Source organism: Pygocentrus nattereri, chromosome 15, assembly GCF_015220715.1.
Source record: "Pygocentrus nattereri isolate fPygNat1 chromosome 15, fPygNat1.pri, whole genome shotgun sequence".
Lineage (NCBI taxonomy): Eukaryota > Metazoa > Chordata > Actinopteri > Characiformes > Serrasalmidae > Pygocentrus > Pygocentrus nattereri.
In genome coordinates, this window is record NC_051225.1 from 17,220,873 (window position 1) to 17,239,512 (window position 18,640).

An 18,640-nucleotide genomic window follows, 5' to 3' on the forward strand; every position below is an offset into this window, starting at 1 on the left:
ACTTCTCAATTTTCTTTGATGTAATATTCTACTTCTCATATAAAGATCATTTTCTTTGGTTCCTTATTGTTATTATGATTTAAATTTGTTAAAAATAATGTGTAAATGTAAATTTTTCATGATACCCAAATTTGATCTCTTCTCAATGCACCACTAAAGAACAATAAGAGCCAAAAATATGCCTCATCTGCTGCTGCACAGTTTGTGTTGGTCATCTTCTAGTCCTTCATCAGTGGTCACAGGACGCTGCCCACAGGACACTGTCGGCTGGATATTTTTGGTTGTTGGACTATTCTCAGTCCAGCAGCACTGCTGTGTCTGATCCACTCTGACCGGCGTAACACACACTAACACACCACCACCACATCAGTGTTACTGCAGTGCTGTGAATGATCCACCACCCAAATACTACCTGCTCTGTGAGGATCCATGGGGGTCCTGCCCACTGAAGAACAGGGTAAAAGGGGGCAGAGAAACAGATGGACTACAGTCATCTGTAAATGTATATAATCAAAACTACAGTTAACCTGTGTCTCAGCTATTATGCATTGTATTGTTTATTTCACGTAATAACTTTCTGTGCAGCGGCTTTTGGAGGCATTAAACACTTCAGACGTCCAGTTCCTATGTCCTTTCTGCATAACTGTATTGTTCACGTGTAAACAAAGCCATTCAGAGTGGTTTGACATAAAATGGTCAGTTCTAAAGAAAACAAGATCGTTTACAGTGGTGTTCGTGTTAATGCCTCTAAAAGCTCCCTCACCGAATTTTATTAAATGAAATATATACAAATATTTTGCTCAATTCCAGAGACATTGTCTCACGGCAGTTTCGAGATCCCTTCATAGTGGGGAGATATGTGTAGGATGTTCTATGGCAAAATAGTCTGCAAAGACTTCTTCACTGCTTATGTATAATTATCAGCATTACATAATGCTGAAGACACATATTTGGTTTTAGTTAGGAAATAAAATGACTATATATGTGTTGTGGACACTGTAAAGGAATCTGAGTCGGCGTCTCTGCGATGAGCCATTTTACATAGAAACAAACTGTTTTGGTATGACAATGTTTACATCTTAATGACTGAATTATGCAGAAATTAACAAAAAAAATCCCCTTTAAACATTTAATTGTGTGGAAGTTTTCAATTTAACTGCTCTGGGAATCTCATGTGGATCCTATGTCATGAACATAAAACCAAGCAATACATTAAATATTACAGCTTGAGTGGCAATTCTAACATGTGCATCTAAAGCCCCCCTTAGAGAGGGGCTTCCACAGTTTTCTATGAAATCACACAGAGTAAAGACCAGCCATGTAATTAGACAGAGTCTGTGAGGAGCAGAGAGGAATGATACAGAGCATGAGACATCTATACACACGGGCAGAATGTGCTGGATCCAGTTTGCCACCAAGTTTAATCATGTACAACCATTTGTGATCCACAGTAGCTTAATCACAGTCAGTATTCATTTAAACAGAATGCTGATTGATGCACCTCTGCCACACATTAGACATCAACATGTCATACTATGAAAAGAAAAATAATAAAATGTTCTTGTTACAAGATACACAACGTTTGGGCTACTATTTAAGCAGGATGAAGTCTGCTACTACCATAGAGCCAGTTTCTCTTTGCTGTACAACATGCACAATTTCCCACCTTTCTTCAAACAACACGTTTAAAAAGTACAAACGTTTGAACTGGACATGCAGCTTTGTCCCCAGAAAGATTTCTTTAAGAAAAAACTGAAATGTAACAAACTATTAATGATTTAAGTCACTAATAAGATCAAATGCAGTGTGAACTGAAACATGTTAAAGAGGAACAGTCTGTTTGACGAATGGAGAAGATGCAGTTTCACTCATCAGGAACGTACTTTATACATAACGGTGTTCTGGTTTTGTAATTAACACTTCCACATGACACACTCCTGGTGATTAAGCTCCTTTCACATGATGTGTGATGATTTGACGCAATCTGATCAATCAGGTTATCTGATCAAGCATAGTAGCATCACACCTCCGAGTGTCCAGTCATTTTCTTTGTCTTCTTGAAAGATCTCTGCCTGATCACCATGCTTCTCTAGATACTCCCTGAATATCAATGTTAAACATAGTGTAATTGCTTGTGTGAAGAGCTGCCTGGTGTCACTTCACTTAACCCGCCTGCCCCTCGGATGCCATCCGGGTGCGGCTATAGCCGTGAGTGGCTTCCTTAGACACCAGACCCAAAGTACTGGCCACCAGGAGAGCAACGTTCTCGCCCAGGCAGGAGCAGATGTCCAGCAGACAGCGTGTGCGGGCGGTCAACGTGAGGGTGGCTGTGATGAGCTCATAGGCCTCTCGTGTCACTGCCTGCCTTGCCCGGAGGATGTCCAGCAAGTTGTTGAGTCGCCCCTCGGTCATACAGTGGACAATGGCCTCTCGTTTCTCCTGAAGGAGCCGGCAGCAGCTCCAGCCAGCAGAACCATGACATACTGCAGGAAACAGGAGAAACAGGGCTGGTGTTAATCTTTAGGAATCATGATAACGGAAGCATCCCGGAATTATTGGTCACTCAAAGAAAGAAGCAGAGATTTCAGAAGGGTCTCAGAAGAGGACTGGCCAAACACAGAATACTATAGTGGCTCTAGGGCCCCCAAAGAACTGTGTTGGAAGAATCTTAGATTTTTTGTCAGTCCTGAATTGGAAGCCATCCAAACACAATTCGTAAATCAGCAGCACTGCTGGACACACCATGGAGCTACTATGTCCAACCATGTCCAATGTCCAGTTAGTTCAAAAAGAAACAATCAGTGGTTGGAGTCATCTTGGGTCCAGAGATGAGTGATTCATGCTTTAATTTAATTTGGTCTCATTGCTGAACCTGCACAAGCTAAATATTGACAAATACTGACTGAAGATTCTACTGATGGTCAGCATTACTCAAAAGAGGCTCAAGCCAGGTCCTCCAATAACAGCACAATGGTTGGAAACTTTTATAAAATACTGGGGATAAACAAACTATACACCAGGAAGAGGAAAGGAGAAGAATAATCTGAATTGTCTCAAGAAGATATAACAGAATTATGCAAAGATTATTCTAGATTATTCTAAATCTGAGACTCAAACCTGTTTATACAGAATACAAACAGAACTGCTGTCCATTGTGTAACAGATGCATGTAGATATTTATTTAGGGATGCATGACTGAAAAATGCCAAGACATATATATATAAAACAAAACTAACAATATATGTATATATATATATATATATAACAGGTAGCAGGAGAGCTCAACAGTCATTCAGTGACAGTCATCCTTCAGTGTCCGGCTGGACAGGTGGGCGGTCATTTACTCAGAAAAATGTAGAGAGATGGAATTAATTTTGTTTTATACATATATATATATAATATATATATATATATATATATATATATAAACTAACACTAAAAAAAACTAAAAGTAACAAAAAAAAAAATATATATATATATATATATATACACACATATATATACATATATATACACACACACACACACACATATATATATATATATATATATTTTTTTTTTTTTTTTTTTTTTTTTTTTTGGTTAGTTTTTTTTTATATATATAATATATATATATAGTAAATGACCGCCCACCTGTCCAGCCGGACACTGAAGGACGACTGTCACTGAATGATTGTTGAGCTCTCCTGCTACCTGCTTCAGACCAGCTGCACACACCCCAACTACCACCACCTGCCTTGGAATAGCTACCCACCCTACACTGAAGTGTTCATGGACTCCTAGCTATTACTACTACTAACAGTACTACTATTAATTTTAGTAGTATAATAACTCTGTAGGTAGTTTGACCAGAGGAGTATTGGTGCCCCCTTGTGAGCCTTGTTCCTCCCTAGGTTTCTTCCTCAGCTCTGAGGGAGGTTCTCCTTGCCACTGTCACCCCTGACTTGCTCACCTGGGGGTTTTACATTCATGTTAAAACTTTGTCTTTACTGGAATTCTGTGAAGCTGCTTTGTGACAACATCAGTTGTAAAAAGCGCTACAAATAAATTTGACTTGATTTTGTTATTTATGATAACAGTTCTAAATTGTGACTATATTGTTACTGTGATCATGTTGGCTATCAGGAAGTACCAGAAACGTTCTGATGCATTTATGTATTCGTTTATCCCTCATAGTGTGAGCTCAGAGTCAGAATCAGTCATAAACATTCACGATCAGACCTCCTGTGATTACAGCCGATCAACAGTCAACTTCAAAGAGTTGAAGACCTCCTTTAAAGCTGTTCTTTTTTAGTATCTTCAAAACACAGAGTGACATACATTTTATTACACAGTGTTGCCACAGACAGCTTGTGAAAAGCACAGCATTTGAGTGATCTGATGTGACTCAATGCACACCATGATGAAGACTAAGCACTGTTAATAGATATGATAATGATAGAATAAGCAAATACAAACCACATGCAAACCTAATGTAATAAGTTCTCATATCTAAAGAGCTTTTATTTTGCTAGTCAAATTATCAAAGAGATAGAGAAATTTCACAGCGTTATTACTCTTCATGCGTCACAGAGGAATTCACACAGTCCGGGTACATCGAGACACTGTTGTGTGTGTGAGTGTGTGTGTGTGTTTGTGTGAGTGTGTGTGAGTGTGTGTGTGTGTGTTTATGTGTTTGTGTGTGTGTTTGTGTGAGTGTGTGTGAGTGTGCGTGAGAGAGAGAGTGTGTGTGTGTTTGTGTTTGTGTGTGTGTGTGTGTGTGAGAGCGAGAGTGTGTTTGTGTGTGAGAGAGAGAGAGAGAGACTGTGTGTGTGTGTGTCTGTGTGTGTGTGAGAGAGTTTGTCTGAGTGTGTGTCTGTGTGAGGGTGTGTGTGTGTGTGTGTGTTTGTGTGTGAGTGAGTGTGTGTATGTGAGTGTGTGTGTGTGTTTGTGTGCGTGTGTGTTTGTTTTTGTGTGTGTGTGAGTTTGTGTGCGTGTTTGTGTGTGAGTTTGTGTGTTTGTGTGAGTGTGTGTGTGTGTGAGAGTGAGTTTGTGTGTGTGTGTGTGTGTTTGTGTGAGTGTGTGTGTTTGTGTGTGTTATGTGAGTGTGTGTGAGTTTGTGTGTTTGTGTCTGTGTATGTTTGTGTGTGTGTGTGTGTTTGTGTGTGTGTATGTGACTTTGTTTGTGTGAGTGTGTGTGTGAGTGTGCGTGAGAGAGAGAGTGTGTGTGTGTGTGTTTGTGAGAGCGAGAGTGTGTTTGTGTGTGAGAGAGAGAGAGAGAGAGAGACTGTGTGTGTGTGTCTGTGTGTGTGTGTGAGAGTTTGTGTGAGTGTGTGTCTGTGTGAGGGTGTGTGTGTGTGTGTGAGAGTTTGTGTGAGTGTGTGTTTGTGTGAGGGTGTGTGTATTTGTGAGAGTGTGTATGTGTTTGTGTGTGAGAGTGTGAGCGTGTGTGTGTATGATTGTGTGAGTGTGTGTCTGTCTACGTGACTGTGTGTGTGAGTGTGTGTGTGTGTGTTTGTCTGAGTGTGTGTGTGTGTTTATGTGAGTGTTGGTGTGTTTGTTTGTGTGTGAGTGTGTTTGTGTATTTTTGTGTGTATGTGTGCTTTGTTTGTGTGAGTGTGTTTCTGTGAGTGTGTTTGTATGTGAGTGTGTGTGTGTGTTTATGTAAGTGTGTGTGAGTTTGGGCGTGTTTGTTTCTGTGAGTGTGTGTGAGTTTGTGTGTGTTTGTGTGTGTGTGTATGTTTGTGTGAGTTTGTGTGTGTGTGTGTGAGTTTGTGTGTGAGTGTGTGTATGTGAGTGTGTGTGTGCTTGTTTGTGTGTGTGTGTTTGTGTGTGTGTGAGTGTTTGTGTGTGTTTGTGTGAGTTTGTGTGTATGTGAGTGTGTGTGTGTGTGTTTATGTAAGTGTGTGTGAATTTGTGTGTGTGAGTGAGTGTGTGTTTGTGTGAGTGTGTTTGTGTGAGTGTGTTTGTATGTGAGTGTGTGTGTGTGTTTATGTAAGTGTGTGTGAATTTGTGTGTGTGAGTGAGTGTGTGTTTGTGACTGTGTGATTTTTTGTGTGTTTGTGAGTGTGTGTGTGTGTTTATGTAAGTGTGTGTGAGTTTGGGCGTGTTTGTTTCTATGAGTGTGTGTGAGTTTTTTGTGTGTTTGTGTGTGTGTGTATGTTTGTGTGAGTTTGTGTGTGTGTGTGTGAGTTTGTGTGTGTGTGTGTGTGTGTGCATGAGAGTGTGTGTTTGTGTGTATTTTGTGTGAGTGTGTGTGCGTGTGTTTGTGTGAGTGTGTGTGAGTTTGTGTGTGTTTGTGTGTGCATGTGTTTGTGTGTGTGTATGTGACTTTGTGTGTGTGTGTTTGTCTGAATATGTGTGTGTTTGTTTCTGTGTGAGTGTGTGTATGTGAGTGTGTGTGTTCGTGTGTGTGTGCTTGTTTGTGTGTGTGTGTGAGTGAGTGTGTGTTTGTGTGAGTGTGTGTTTGTGACTGTGTGATTTTTTGTGTGTTTGTGTGTGTGTGTGTGTGTCTGTGTGTGTGTTTGTGTGTGTATGTGAGTGTGTGAGTTTGTGTGCGTGAGTGTGTGTGAGTTTGTGTGTGTTTGTGTGAGTGTGTGTTTGTGTGTGTGTGTGTTATGTGAGTGTGTGTGAGTTTGTGTGTGTTTGTGTGTGTATGTGTGTGTGTGTCTGTGTTTGTGTGTGTGTGTGTGTGTGTGTCATTGTGTGTGAGTGTGTGTGTGTGTGAGTGAGTGTGTGTGTGTGTGTGATTGTGTGTGAGAGAGAGAGTGTGTGTGTTTTTCTATTTGTGTGTGTGTGTGAGCGAGAGTGTGTGTGTGTGTGTGTGTGTGTGTGTGCGTGTGTGTGTGTGAGAGAGAGAGAGAGACTGTGTGTGTATGTGTGTGTGTGTGAGAGTGTTTGTGTGAGTGTGTGTTTATGTGAGTGTGTGTGTGTGAGAGCGTTTGTGTGAGTGTGTGTTTGTTTGAGGGTGTGTGTTTGTGAGTGTGTGAGTTTGTGTGTGTGTGTGTGTGTGTGTTTGGGTGTGTGTGTGTGTGTGTTTGGGTATGTGTGTGTGTGAGTGAATTTAAACATACCATATAACCTTAAGCTTTGAAAATCAGTCACAATATTGTGTTAAAAATAGACAAGCTGGTAATCTTTAAGAGCAAAGAAACAAAACAACAGTGGTCATTTGACTCGTCCACACCAACCACATTCCTTTACCCTCATTATTCACCTAACACTTCTATACCTCCAGTGATCAACATTCAGCTTGAACTAACAAAGCTAAACGTCAACACTTTGACTAACAGAGCCATGCAGCAAAACAAATGATGTGCTGCACTTTTTACTACCATCATAAGTTCAAAAACTAAGACCAATCCTGAAGAAAAAAAGCAACTCTCATGGGAGGAAACATGCTGGACACAGATAAGGCATTGGTGGGTCTGTTGTTCAGGAAGTCAGCAAACAGCCTTGCAGAACTGCTTACTGTGCACATGTGGGCTCACAACACACACATGGGAACTTTTGCAATGTTTGTTAAGGGTAAATTTGCTTTAGCTTTACTCAGCAGGCATGTTATAGAACATGTTAAACAAAGGGTTCTGACCTGAATTGCGATGGGAAAAAAGATAAATGTGAAAGTTAGATTTGCCATCTGTCTCACTCTTACCCTGGTTTGCAAGACCGGGATGTTGCAGGGAGGCCTGTATTGCTGCTGTAGGGGAGCCACACGGTGTGTTTGGGGGAGTCGGGGTCTGTGTCTGACTTACATCACAAATGACACCACACTGTCTGAAACCAGGGTTATTGCAAGTGATGCTGGACGTCCCCCTGGAGAAAACCAGATTGTTGGCAGTATCTGAAGAAAACCAGCAGAGACAAACATCAGAATTAAAGTGAGCAAGTACGAACAACAACACTGGCCGCAGGTCCAGCCACTCACCCTTACAGCAGCCAGGTGGAGGGGAAGCCCTTGCTGTGGCTGGGACAGGAACGGTTCCTCTTGATCTGGTCTCAACTGACTTGGGGATCTGCAGAGCATCTTTACTCAAACAAGGCCTGTTCACTGGAATCATCTTAGACGTCAAGTTCTTTCTGCGCGTGCCACCACTGTAGCCCTGGTGAAGTGTTTATATTTATTTGAATCACAATGTAATTTGTTAAAATTTGCTTAATTAATTTGGGTAAACATACAAATCACGAGCAAAAACGCAAATATTGTCCTATAATGTGACACTTGGTTGAAGTGCAGGTGGAAAAGCGGAAGGTCTAGCTGAAAATCTGTTTAGATAAAGTATTAAAGCATTTCGCTGTTATCATAAGAAAACCTCGTATCTTCAAAATGGTAACTTTACAGGAGAAGGAAAAACTTACTCTATTTTTAATGTAAGACCAGAGTCATTTTGGACTGTTTCTTTTGATACATTCATCATGAAATTTACACAAAATGTAAAGAAAAATAGGTATTTTCAAATTATGTTAAAAACTGAAAAATGTAAAAACAAAATGGAGATACAAGGTTTTATTCTGACAACAGCAACTTGCATTACAATGTAATATATATATTTATTATTATATATATTGAATTTAAATTTCAGATTTAATTGATTATGATTAATAATCAGATTTTACATATATATATATATATATATATATATATATATATATATATATAAAATATATATAAAATCTGATTATTAATCATAATCAATTAAATCTGAAGCTTAAATTCAAGTGTAAAAGTTAAACGTTGACAGCTGAGCCAAACTTTAAATACAAGCAGATTATGTACAAACAATTTGCCAAAAGGTGATTTTTGTTGTTTTATTCTATAGGAATTCTGTGAACAGAGAACTTAAAAAAAAAAAAAAAAAAAAAACAATTTCAGGATATTCATTCACATGTTGTCTTCATTTGTGTTGACAGATTTCTAGTGTCCTACTAATTACTTGAAACCAGTGAAGCTGCACGGAACTCACTTATTATAATAATTTTGTACATTTTTCTGCAACCAAAGTCATTTCGTATCATTGAAAGTTTATGAACAGAACTGATTTCAAACTTCTGAAAGGACGTGTTTCTTTTAACAGCATTCAAGCACAACTTTTCAAAAGTAGAACAGAGTTTTAAATACTCAGAAATGGTACTTTAGCAGAGGAGTGAAGTACCTGTACTCAGTTAGCTTCCCCTGTATGTTCTTATCGTTACTCGTAGATGAGCATAATGAAAACATCAAACCAGCCAAGCAGGTGAGAAACAGAACATTATATCCAAACAAGATGAGGCAGGTCTCTTACCTCTAGGTTGTTGAGTTCAAGGGGAAGCACCCATGCTGTGGGGTTCTTACAGCAAAGCAACGCCCTCTCCTGATAGAACAGCAGAAACACATGTACTTTAAGACAGATTCACAAGCTGTTGTGGGCTCATGTGCTGAAAGAGGTTTTAGGTTATTGATCAGAGCTGCCCAAAGTGTGTCCGGTGACTCATTTGACTGGGTTCCCATAATGTTAGTTCATCCCGTCACCCAATAAAATAAACAAATATTTTACATCATATATAATTTACAAAATTATTTTCTTTTTAATAATAAAAAGTATATGGTTAAAAAGTACACTTTTAAAAACATCATTTGAAAGCTACCAATGTAAAAAGTTTATAGATTATATATTAAACAAGGAGCAATTACATTTTCCTTAACTGAGGACTGACAGGATTAGAAAGTACCTTGCATTCTTTTAGCCTGCGGGCAGCTGTCATACAAGCGTCTGAGCCTAACGCCACCACGGCCTTCCTGATTTCAACTACACACTCTGTATTGGAGTCAAACAGATTTTTTAGTAAGCAGAAAATATTTTACTTTAGTTTCCACACGGCAGCTTCATTAGAAAAATATCCCAACCTTCAGCCAGCGGACGGCGGTTTGGCTCACTGGACAAGCATCTGGTCACAAGCCGGGTAAGAATGTGGCACTGGGGAGTTTCCAGGGGCAACAACTTAACTTCCACACCAGTCTCTACCCCCTCCTGAGCAGAAAGTAGTAGCGTCCGCAAATGATCCATTACTGAAAAAATAGAAATGAGGTGATATTTTTGTGAGAAATCTGAGAAATTTGTCTTAACAGCTACAGGCCGTTCCCTGCATATGTTCATGTTACATAAGGCCAACAAAAAAAGCAAAAGTGGAAAAACAGAAGAGAAAGTGAAGCAGCTCGTAATGCACTCTCTAAAAATTAGGAACAACATGGCGAATATGGAGGGAGGTCAAATAAGCCAGCCCAAAAATAGACTTTGTTTCCTGTAAGTCAGTAAACACATACTTTTGCTAACTGGGAGGAGGAAAACAAAGCGATTACTCACAAGCTTCTGAAAAAACAGCAGAGGTGAGAACAACACCTACCTTCACACGGCTGCCTTCGGTTTAGCACCTCCCAAATCAGAACACCGAAACTACAAGAGACATAAGTTTCGAGGTGAGATGACTGGCAAAAAACCACAAAAGCACCATTAGCCTATCAGGGTTACAGCATGTGAATGTGTGTTTTAAAGACCAGCTTAAAGGAACAGGACTTACAAACTCACCTGTACATGTCAGCCTTTGTAGATGGTGCACCTCCTTGTATAACTTCAGGGGACATATAAGCCAAGTCTCTAAAACATGGTCTGCCACCACCGGACAGTGGTACCCTTAGATCTAAGCACGTCTGCTGGCCCCAGTCACACAACTGCAAATAGAGCAAATACATGCTGCTGTTCAATAGTTCAAAATCAATATTCTTGATCAAATAAATCCACTTTGGTTACAGACAAGTTTCTAATACACTCGTACAGATCGACTACTTTAATTAAAATCTGGATTTCAGTGGATTGTAAAAGTCTTCGTGATGCATTTTTATGAAAATGATTTGGGTGTGGGTGACTGACTTCTAGTTGTTGTTAACAACTTTAGCTTCACAGCCTCAGCTGTAAACTAAAGAAGCAAACCTAAAGATTCCAAACCTGTCCTAAATGAACGAGTACATCTTGGGTCTTTTTTGGCTGAACTACTCCTTCAAATCCACACTATTTGGGTTTTTATTGTAAATAAAAATGAGATTCCAAAGCTTTGAACTGTGATGGACATTACATTGTCCATCAGCATGTGGTACCTTAGCCCGGTACTGCTGGTCAAGTAGGACGTTGGTGGCCTTCAGGGCTCCGTGAGGCAGAGGAATGGCGTGCAAGTGGTTCAAACCTTCTGCCACGTCCAGAAGGACCTGAAGCCGGAGGGCCTTGGGCAGGTCTGGATAGAGGTGTGTCTGACAAAAGTAAACACAGCACAAACATAACTGTCTCTTTACTGTAGGAGACACTTCTCATTTCTCAGTCTACTGATCACATCATCTCCAGCATGAGAGGCGACTTTATCCAAGCACAAAATGAGGCACTACCATGTTTTGGGACTTGTTCAGCAAAAGTAACAGACAAGAAGGAAACATGAAAAAAGATCAGCTGGTGTTCTACCATTAAAGTTCACCCACCCAGACAGCAATGAATAGACAAGGTAACAGGTTCTTGTTGAACGAATGAACTGAGTAAAATGCTTTTGCTAAATAAACTAACTCTGTTAGGTTACCAACTAACACGTTGCTGACAAACCATTTCAGTCTTCAAGATCATATTTAAGGTGCTGCAGGCTTTCTGATGCAAGAGGGATGCAACTGTCCCTGCCAGGCATGTTCAGCAGTGGCATGCATTACAGCTACATGAAGGGAATTTCACACAACCACTGAAGCAGCTATACAGAAGATCAACCAAGCAATGAGTGTTTTGCTTCCCTTTCTGTAAAAATACCAGGGGTAGTTTTTGTGCAAGTCGATCTTGGGGTTGCATCACAAGTCACTCCTGATTAGTAGGTATGACAAATTCATAGGATAGCCAGGTTGTCAATTCCTTCACGTTTGTTTTGGTCACATGACTTAGAAAGATCTCCGTCGATCTAGACGAAATTTAAACATAAATGTTTTTTTGTTTGCCTCTTGAAACAAAAACAGCTCCAAGGTCTATAAATATGTTTGGATGCCCCTGGCCACCACTGTGGTCTGTCCCCTGACCACAGCTTACTGTTCCTTTATATTTTAGTCCATCATTGCTGGCCAAAAAAAAGCATTTCCAAATAGTAACTTTGCAGAAGAAGGCAAAACATCATTTTTCTTTTACTGTAAGTACATTTAATGAGATTTGTATGTAATGTTGGGTCATTTATAGTGAAAGGGTGGCATTTTCATAAAGAAAAATAAAATAAAAAAAACACTTTTTTTGGACAGCAATATTTTAGCCCTTGGTCATCAGGTGGGGGGTGGGGGGATAACTGAAACTGCAGGACAGGAGCAGGATTTACAAACACTGAACTAAGGATGATGTCTAGTCTTTAAATGAACTGGAGTGCCATTGATGATTTACTATTTGAAGTGAATTTTCTAGTCTAGGCTAAGGCTTAATCTGGATCTGTGAAACTGGCTCTGAATGATATATGGTACACGATCACCAGGTGAGTGCACACAGGGGGCTGGAGCCCCTGGCCACCTGCCCTCACACTGTACAAGTGCCCTCTTTGTCAATGTGTATAATGCAGGTCTTTGATGCAGTCATTCATAAAGACAAATCTCCTGGAACAAAACTAGTGGGTCGGCTCAGGTTCCACGAGCTTTGCTGCTCTGAGGTGCACCCTGGTGCAGCACTAGGGAGGTTTCATCTCAGTAAGTCTGACCAGTCACTGATGCTTCATCACCACAGCACTGGAAATCCCCCCAACACAGCTCTGATAGTCTCTTTGAGAAAATGTCACAGTGCAGGAGGGAACAGGGCTACTAATCACTCGATTAACCAGGTTCTTCTTAAAAACAGCTCTATGCTAGGCTTCTCTGCCTTAAAGATCCCGTAATCTACTTTTTCCTGTACTGTATTTTATCTGAGGTCCACTTATTATTTATTATTATTGCACTTAGGTCCGTATGTGGGCTCCTGTACCAAAAGTTACATATTTAAATTTTCATGGGACCATTTCCGACTTCTTTCTTTTATAATTTGGAATTAAACAGGCTGTTTTTGTTACTGTGCCTTTAAGTTCAAGTTTTTTTGTCATTTGCACATGTCAGGACATTTATGCATTGAAATGCTTGTGGTGAGGCTCAGATAATCACTCTACAGAAAATGGATTTTACATGATATGGGCCCTTTAAATCATTCACTCACTAGTTTATTGCATAGTGGGTAATATTACAGTCTATGTGGGAGTTTTAAAAGGCAATAATGCTGTTATTTAAGGCAGCCTTGTACTCTGAACGTTAAGTTTGATAAGTGTTTGCAATTTGCTGCAACTTAAACTAAAGCTGATTGATGCCTTTTTGATGATTACACCTGGAACAGAAGCTCACCTCATACAGTAAGGAGTGCAGGGATCCCTCAGCCATCCAGTCCCACACCAGCCCAAACAGAGAGGGAGCCCTGAACAAACCCAGTGGGACAAGTATTTGCTCAGAACAGACTTGGCCTGCTGTGAGTGCATTCTTCACCTGGACAAGCCAGTCACAGCTGGGAGAGCAGCAACACACACACACACACGGGGAAAGAGAAAGCAAGTGTTACCCTTTTCATTAAACAGAACACTACTTCTGTGTGATGTGATGAATGTGCATGACTTCAAATGGACTTCAAAGCCATATTTGTTTATTTGTTTACTATATGTTTAGCTCAATTAAGTGTAATTATTAATTGGTATTAAGTGGATCCAAATCAGTGGTTACACTAATCACACAATCTAATGCATCTTCTTCCTCCGAGCACCTTTCCAAACCCGCGTCGCGCGCTCTTACCGTCCAGCGGCGGAGCAGCCGAGCAGCTTCACCGCTACGCGCCGCGCGGTCCTCCCGAGGTGGCCTCGCAAACACGCACCGACGCTCGTTCTGACCAGAGCCGCGTCCCTCAGGTCCTCCTCGCGGAACTCCGTCAGAACAGGGGTCTGAGACATCGTCCCGGATTTCTCGGCTCGATTACAGTCCTGCTCCCGTATCACACGTCCAGCCGGGGGCGGAGAGGCTCCCGCTCTGCCGTTCTTTCGCAACTTGAAATGGAAAGCGCTGATGGTGCGTGACGTCATGTGTTTATGTCTCATCCGATTGGCTGGTGGCGTTGTAGAAATCCCCTCTTTAACCGGCCACTCCATTGGTCAAGCAGCTCAGGAGCGCCTCAGAGGAGGAATCGGCTCAACCTAAACGACCATTTAGCTGAGAACCCAAACCCACTGTTTAACACGATCGCACGATTTCAACACAGCAGAGAACACTGAAAAGATAAACTTTAAAAGCTCTATTACATATATCAGCTTCGGCTCTCAGTAGTCAATGTACACACACACACACACACACACACACACACACACACACACACACACACACACACATATATATATATATATATATATATATATATATATATATATATATATATATATATATATATATACTCTGACGTAGTAACAAGCTGCTTATTAAGGAACTATAATTTGGTGAAGGAACTGAACATTAAAACTTGGACATAGACCCATAAATAAATAACATTTTAATAATTCATGCGTTTATGTAAACGATTATTTATAAAAGGGTTCCTACTCCAGTATGCCAATAATGAAGACCAAACCTACAGGCTATTGGTTAATCATAGGGAAAGCAGGGTATTCATTTCTCCGGAGGATCTGAGCCGAGTTGCTATGCAGTTTAATGACAGACGAAATAGAAAATGGACAATGACTAGTTTAATTCTGGTAAGAGGAGCTGATTTATGGAGTCAGTTTTGAGTTAAAACCTACTGCATTCGCACATTGTGTTCAGTTGTTGAATGTAAATGTATTGTAGTTTATTTCAGTAGCGATGCTGTGAAGGTGAAGGAAGAAACTCTTCGGTGACAGCCGTCTCTTGCATGAAAAAGAAGTTTATTTGCATTTAGAGATCGAAGTCAGGATCAAGCTTTCGCGAACTAGCTTGGAGAGAAACGTGCCAAATGTTCTTTGCCCAGTCTCTTCGGGAGCAGAAATTTATACCCCAGTTGTTGTTGTCTTTAAGGTATAGTTCACATCTGGTTCCTATTATAATAGCTTCAGCTTATTCTGAAGCGTGGGGGCCATCTCTCTCCTTTGGGATCCTAGAGCCCCAAGCTCGGGCTCCGTCAACGCACACAGAGCCTCTTTTCAGCCAGGGCTCTGTTGAAACATATGGAGCCTTCTGATAGTACTTTCAGACAGCAAACAGCTACATGTATTAGAGCCCAATATCATATCAATATCATATATAACATTTTATCAAGCTTTATACGCTTCAGTATTAAAGTGCAAATATAAAGAGTGGGTTGGCGCAGTCTTCGCACATTCAGTTCCTTACACTTTGCCAGCTGTAAAGGTTGGTGGAGGAGGGATGATGATATGGGGCTGTGTTTCAGGGGGTTGTCTAGAACCCTTAGTTCCAGTGAAGGGACTCTTAAAGCTTCAGCTGAACAAGACATTTTGGACAATTATACACTTCCAACTTTGTGGGAACAGTTTGGGGAAGAACCTTTCCTGTTCCAACATTACTGGGCCCCAGTACACAAAGCAGCTCCATAAATGCTTGACTGGGTGAGTTTGGTGTAGAAGAACCTGACTGACCCTCACAGAGCCCTGAACTCAACCCTATCCAATACATTCGGCATGATCTAGAACAGAGATTATGAGTCAGACCCTCTTGTGCAACATCAGCGTCTGACCTATCAAATGCTCTTCTGGATGAACAAACACAAATTCCCACAGACACCCTGCAAAATCTTGCAGAGCTTCCTGGAAGAGTGGAAGCTGTTGTAGCTGCAAAGGAGGACCAACTCCATATTAATACCTATGGATTTAGAATGGGATTCACAAAAGCTTGCGTGATGTGTAGGTGTCCCAATACTTTTGTCCATATAGTGTATATTGTATATATTTATATTGGTTTAAACATTAGAAAACATTGCAAAATACAGCAAATAAGCAACTTAAAAAATGGAAAGGCTACCCTCTTTGTGGAAAAAGTCTTGTAAAAGTGGTGAAAAGGCCAGAAAGAAGCTGTTTTATTACACCGTAATATATAGTTGTGTTAGATATGATGATTTTGTTTCGACTTACTTTCACTGGCTCTTGCACCTACATTTATAGGCTTTGTTATTGAATCTGAACAGTGAAACTCAACCCCAGTACACAATTCCCCTTTTTTAAGCTCCGAAAATATCCACAAATTCTAAATTTAGAATCCACATTGAGCATTGCTACACATGTGTCACAAATATATATCTTGCTATATGTCTCCACTTCAGGCAGTGTGAGTGCCCTCAAGTATGAAGACTGCAGACAGTGGGAATCCCCGTCTCCTCAAGCTCACATGGTACTCTAGAGCTCACATGTTAAGGGTGAACTGGGCACTGCAGACAGAACAAGGCCAGGCCCATCTATAGGGCTGGGTGTTGATCAAAATCTTTTGATATCAATACGAAATCTGATACCTTGACCTCAATAACAATTTCTGAATGGATTTTTTCAAAATCTTCTTTTAAATGACAAACTGAAAATGAGTGTCATTTAAAAAAGAAAATCAGTGCTGGAGGTGGGTAAATTTATAGACTGCAGCGGACTACAGACCAGCCAAGATATACTTAAGGAATTTTATTTAGGTAGCCAATCACCAGTCTCGATTTTGGAACAAGCATATGTGTAGGCTCTCTGATACTGAGTACTTAGAAATAAGCCATGTTCCAAAAGCTAAGCTTCAGACTAAAGATGCGTTGGGCTGTCCTCTGAAGACACCTCGTTTGTATTTTATATTACTTCTGTCATCCATCCATCCATCCATCCATCCATTATCTTCCGCTTGTCCGGGGTTCGGGTCGCGGGGGCAGCATCATAAGCAATGAAGCCCAGACCTCCCTTTCCCCAGCCACTTCCACCAGCTCTCCAAGGGGGATTCCGAGGCGCTCCCAGGCCAGCTGGGCGATATAGTCGCGCCAGCGTGTCCTGGGTCTTCCCCGGGGTCTCCTCCCAGGTGGACTCGCCTGTGACACCTCCCGAGGGAGGCGTCCAGGAGGCATCCTAACCAGATGCCTGAACCACCTCAGCTGGCTCCTCTCGACGTGAAGAAGCAGCGGCTCTACTCCGAGTCCCTCCCGGATGACTGAACTTCTCACCCTATCTCTAAGGGAGAGTCCAGACACCCTGCGGAGGAAACTCATTTCGGCCGCTTGTATTCGCGATCTTATTCTTTCGGTCATTACCCAAAGCTCATGACCATAGGTGAGGGTGGGAACGTAGATCGACCGGTAAATCGAGAGCCGTGCCTTATGGCTCAGCTCTTTCTTTACCACAACAGACCGGTAAAGAGCCCGCATCACTGCTGACCCAGCACCAATCCGCCTGTCAATCTCCCACTCCCTTGTACCATCACTCGTGAACAAGACCCCGAGATACTTGAACTCCTCCACTTGAGGCAAGAGCCTATCCCCGACCCAGAGAGGGCTCTCCACCCTTTTCCGCCTGAGAACCATGGTCTCGGATTTAGAGGTACTGATTCTCATCCCAGCCGATTCACACTCGGCTGCAAACCGATCCAGCGAAAGCTGAAGTTCGCGGCCTGATGTCCCCAATAGGACCACATCATCTGCAAACAGCAGTGATGTGACCCTGAGGTCACCAAACCAGAAACCCTCCATCCCTTGACTGCGCCTAGAAATTCTATCCATAAAAATTATGAATAGAATCGGTGACAAAGGGCAGCCCTGACGGAGTCCAACTCTCACTGGGAACGAGTCTGACTTACTGCCGGCTATGCAAACCAAACTCCAGCTTTGTTTGTACAGGGCCTGAATGGCTCATAGCAAAGAGCCATGTACCCCGTACTCCCGAAGCACCTCCCATAGAATACCCCGGGGAACACAGTCGAATGCCTTCTCCAGATCCACAAAGCACATGTGGACTGGTTGGGCAAACTCCCATGAACCCTCCAGAATCCTGGAGAGGGTGAAGAGTTGGTCCAGTGTTCCACGACCAGGGCGGAACCCGCACTGTTCCTCCTGGATCCGAGGTTCGACTATAAGCCGGACTCTCTTCTCCAGTACCCCTGCATAGACCCTTGCCAGGGAGGCTGAGGAGTGTGATTCCCCTGTAGTTGGAACACACCCTCCGGTCCCCTTTTTTAAAAAGAGGCACCACCACCCCAGTCTGCCAATCCAGTGGCACCACCCCGATGTCCACGCAATGTTGAAAAGGCGTGTCAGCCAAGACAGCCCCACAACATCCAGAGCCTTGAGGAACTCAGGGCGGATCTCATCCACCCCTGGAGCCTTGCCACCAAGGAGATTCTTAACTACCTTAGCGACTTCGGCCTCAGTAATGGACAAGCCTATGCCCATGTCCCCAGACTCAGCCTCCTCACTGGAGAACGTGTCGGTGGGATGGAGAAGGTCCTCAAAGTATTCCTTCCACCGCCCAATGACGTCTTCAGTCGAAGTCAGCAGCACACCATCTCCACTATATACAGTGCTAGTGGCACACTGCTTTCCCCTTCTGAGTCGCCTGACGGTTTGCCAGAATCTTTTCGGAGCCGACTTAAAGTCAGTTTCCAAGGCCTCACCAAACTCCTCCCATACAC

The 18,640-nt window shown here is 41.9% G+C and overlaps 1 protein-coding gene across 1 annotated transcript; it reads right to left on the reverse strand.

Annotated features, from left to right (window-relative positions):
• Window positions 1–1,115: 1,115 nt before the first annotated feature.
• si:dkey-181f22.4 (receptor-interacting serine/threonine-protein kinase 2) lies at window positions 1,116–14,062 on the reverse strand. The gene is made up of 11 exons (XM_017696498.2): window positions 13,814–14,062; window positions 13,376–13,532; window positions 11,108–11,257; window positions 10,542–10,684; window positions 10,360–10,409; window positions 9,863–10,024; window positions 9,688–9,773; window positions 9,261–9,329; window positions 7,907–8,081; window positions 7,634–7,822; window positions 1,116–2,483 (listed from the first exon to the last, which is right to left on the reverse strand). The coding sequence occupies exons 1-11, from the start codon at window positions 13,966–13,968 to the stop codon at window positions 2,164–2,166; spliced, it is 1,656 nt and encodes a 551-aa protein (XP_017551987.1). The 5' UTR covers window positions 13,969–14,062; the 3' UTR covers window positions 1,116–2,163.
• Between the last annotated feature and the right edge of the window lie 4,578 nt (window positions 14,063–18,640).